This window comes from Rhagoletis zephyria, unplaced genomic scaffold (assembly GCF_001687245.7).
Source record: "Rhagoletis zephyria isolate East Lansing unplaced genomic scaffold, Rhagoletis_zephyria_1.1 Rzeph_scaffold_00338, whole genome shotgun sequence".
Lineage (NCBI taxonomy): Eukaryota > Metazoa > Arthropoda > Insecta > Diptera > Tephritidae > Rhagoletis > Rhagoletis zephyria.
In genome coordinates this window covers 141,398-143,607 of record NW_016157422.1, presented here as the reverse complement: position 1 = coordinate 143,607, position 2,210 = coordinate 141,398, and the positions used below count along the sequence as shown (strand labels likewise).

Below are 2,210 nucleotides of genomic sequence, written 5' to 3'. Positions count from 1 at the left end.
CAAGTACTTAGTCTCTGCAATTACCCTGCAAAAAATTGGGCGACTAATCTCTAAAGAGAGTATTCCGAGGTTACTCTCAATCGGGTACAATTGGGCATTAATTAGTCCCAACTAGTCTCATACGGGTACTAATGGAGGTCAATTAGTCTCGACTCATCTCTTATGGGTATAATTGGATACCAATTAGTCCCCAACTCATCTCTAACGGGTACTATTAACGATTTAATGATATGTACGCACTTAATGAAATTTCATGTGCGGCGGTGGCACACAGAGAGAGTATTCGCCTAACAAAACTCTCAGCTAGCTCAAATTTTTATTTTTATTGTTTAAAAGTGGCTAGTCGCTTTTTATACCCGTTTGGGTATAAAGGTGAACAATTAGTCTCTTCATAGGACATGCTCGAACAAAAGCGATCAGTTCATTCCATATAAAGAGATCAAAAGTGGTATTAGTCGCATGCTCCTTCGCGATTGCTCCCGGAGTCATCCCGGATTAGTCCCATTTTTCGCAGGGTACCTATACGCAGATACATATGCATGTTGCTAGCCTTAAATTGTTGGTTGTTTCCAGGATGTTGCTGAAGTGTTGCGCTTCTGTTGCTTGGTTGTTGGTGGATGCTACTTGCAACGTGACAGACTAGCGTTACAGGCTCGCAACCGCCGATGTTGCCTGCCACATGGAGCGTGTGCGTAAAAAAATTCAGAACGCGAACTGTCTGCTGTATCTATCGTTTCGCCTTACGTGTGGCTTCGACCCACAACCTATAGCCGGGCCTACTACTTTGCTTATTTGGTTTCGGTCCCTTTATCTTTCGGTTCACAAATATTCATATACCCATTATATACTAGTATCAAAATATCACAGATAAATATACTTCGAACTAGTTCTATCACAGATTAAGAGCAAAAAAAAAATCACAGATACAATTATACGTCGAATTTTTTACCTTATACTACGATATCACAGATTTGGATCACACACGATATATGTGGTCATGTGAGTCAATAGATGGATACAATCAATAAATAATTGGCGAAAAGTCAAGTCAATAAGTAAAAACAATAAAAATTAAATAACTAAGTGAATGAATAAATAAATAGTTAACTAAATGAACAAGTAAATAAATAGACCATATACGAAACATAGAAATACCAACTTCACGGGCATATACATCTAAACACGCAAAACAATACATTTAATGAAATATTAGACAACATGTTATGCCAAGAAAATGTCTTTGGCATGATACACTCCGACCTTTTTGCCGCTAGTGTCCCCACGTTCGTACATCGTATTGCCTATGGGCTTAAGGACAATACATTTAATTTGATTCGGTCCTAATTTGGCATTGTACGCTTCTGGCTGTGAACTTTGTTTAAAGTTCTTTCGATACACAACCTGTCCAATTTTGAAAGTAACTTCCTTACTTCTGGTATTATAAGTCTTCATGCTTCTCTCGTGTGCCAGTTTCCACTCCTTCATTATGTTATTTCTAATGAGTTGCATTCGGTCAGCTTGGGAGCCCAGCTGGCAGTCGGTGTCCTTAATGGTGCTGAGCTTTTGGCATATCTCATATGATGCACCATGTTGCATCATCGGCATGCCGAAAACGGCAAAATATGGTGAACAACCGATTGCAGTATGGATACGCTGCGCAGCGCAAAGGCTGCATCGCTCAGGTGTCTATCCCAATCTTTGTGATTGTCCTTTATATATGATCTGATCATTTGCAATACTGACCGATTTACTCTCTGTGTCTGGTTCCATATTTGTAGAGGAAATTGGCAAACAGGTCAGATGCAAACTGCCTTCCATTGTCAGAATGGATGTACTCTGGCACACCAAAAGTATGAAAAACCTCCCTCTCTACAAACTTGATTACTTCACTGGACGTGGCTTTTTTCATTGGTTTTAAGAACACAAACTTAGAAAAATGGTCGAGACATACAAACACAAAAACGTTACCATCACACGAACGGGGGTACGGACCCATAAAATCGACATACAGACGTTGAAAAGGTCGTTCGGTCACGTGTTGTTTCCCCATGATGGGTTTTTGGAAAGCGTTCTGGGCTTTGTTTCCCTTGCAGACCTCACAATTTTTCACGTAGGCTTGTACTTCGGTAACCATTCCTGGCCAGTAATACTTTTTTCGGATGCGTGCTAGGGTTTTATGGATGCCCCAATGCCCTGCGGATGGCGAGTCG

The 2,210-nt window shown here is 40.5% G+C and overlaps 1 protein-coding gene across 1 annotated transcript; it reads right to left on the bottom strand.

Moving 5' to 3' along the window:
- Window positions 1-1,221: 1,221 nt before the first annotated feature.
- Window positions 1,222-1,605, bottom strand: LOC108359099 (uncharacterized). The gene has a single exon (XM_017610778.1). The coding sequence runs from the start codon at window positions 1,603-1,605 to the stop codon at window positions 1,222-1,224; it is 384 nt and encodes a 127-aa protein (XP_017466267.1).
- Window positions 1,606-2,210: the final 605 nt, after the last annotated feature.

Excerpts from the sequence above, each read along its gene's own strand:
- LOC108359099 (XM_017610778.1), bottom strand. The coding sequence starts at position 1,605 with ATGCCGATGATGCAACATGGTGCATCATATGAGATATGCCAAAAGCTC.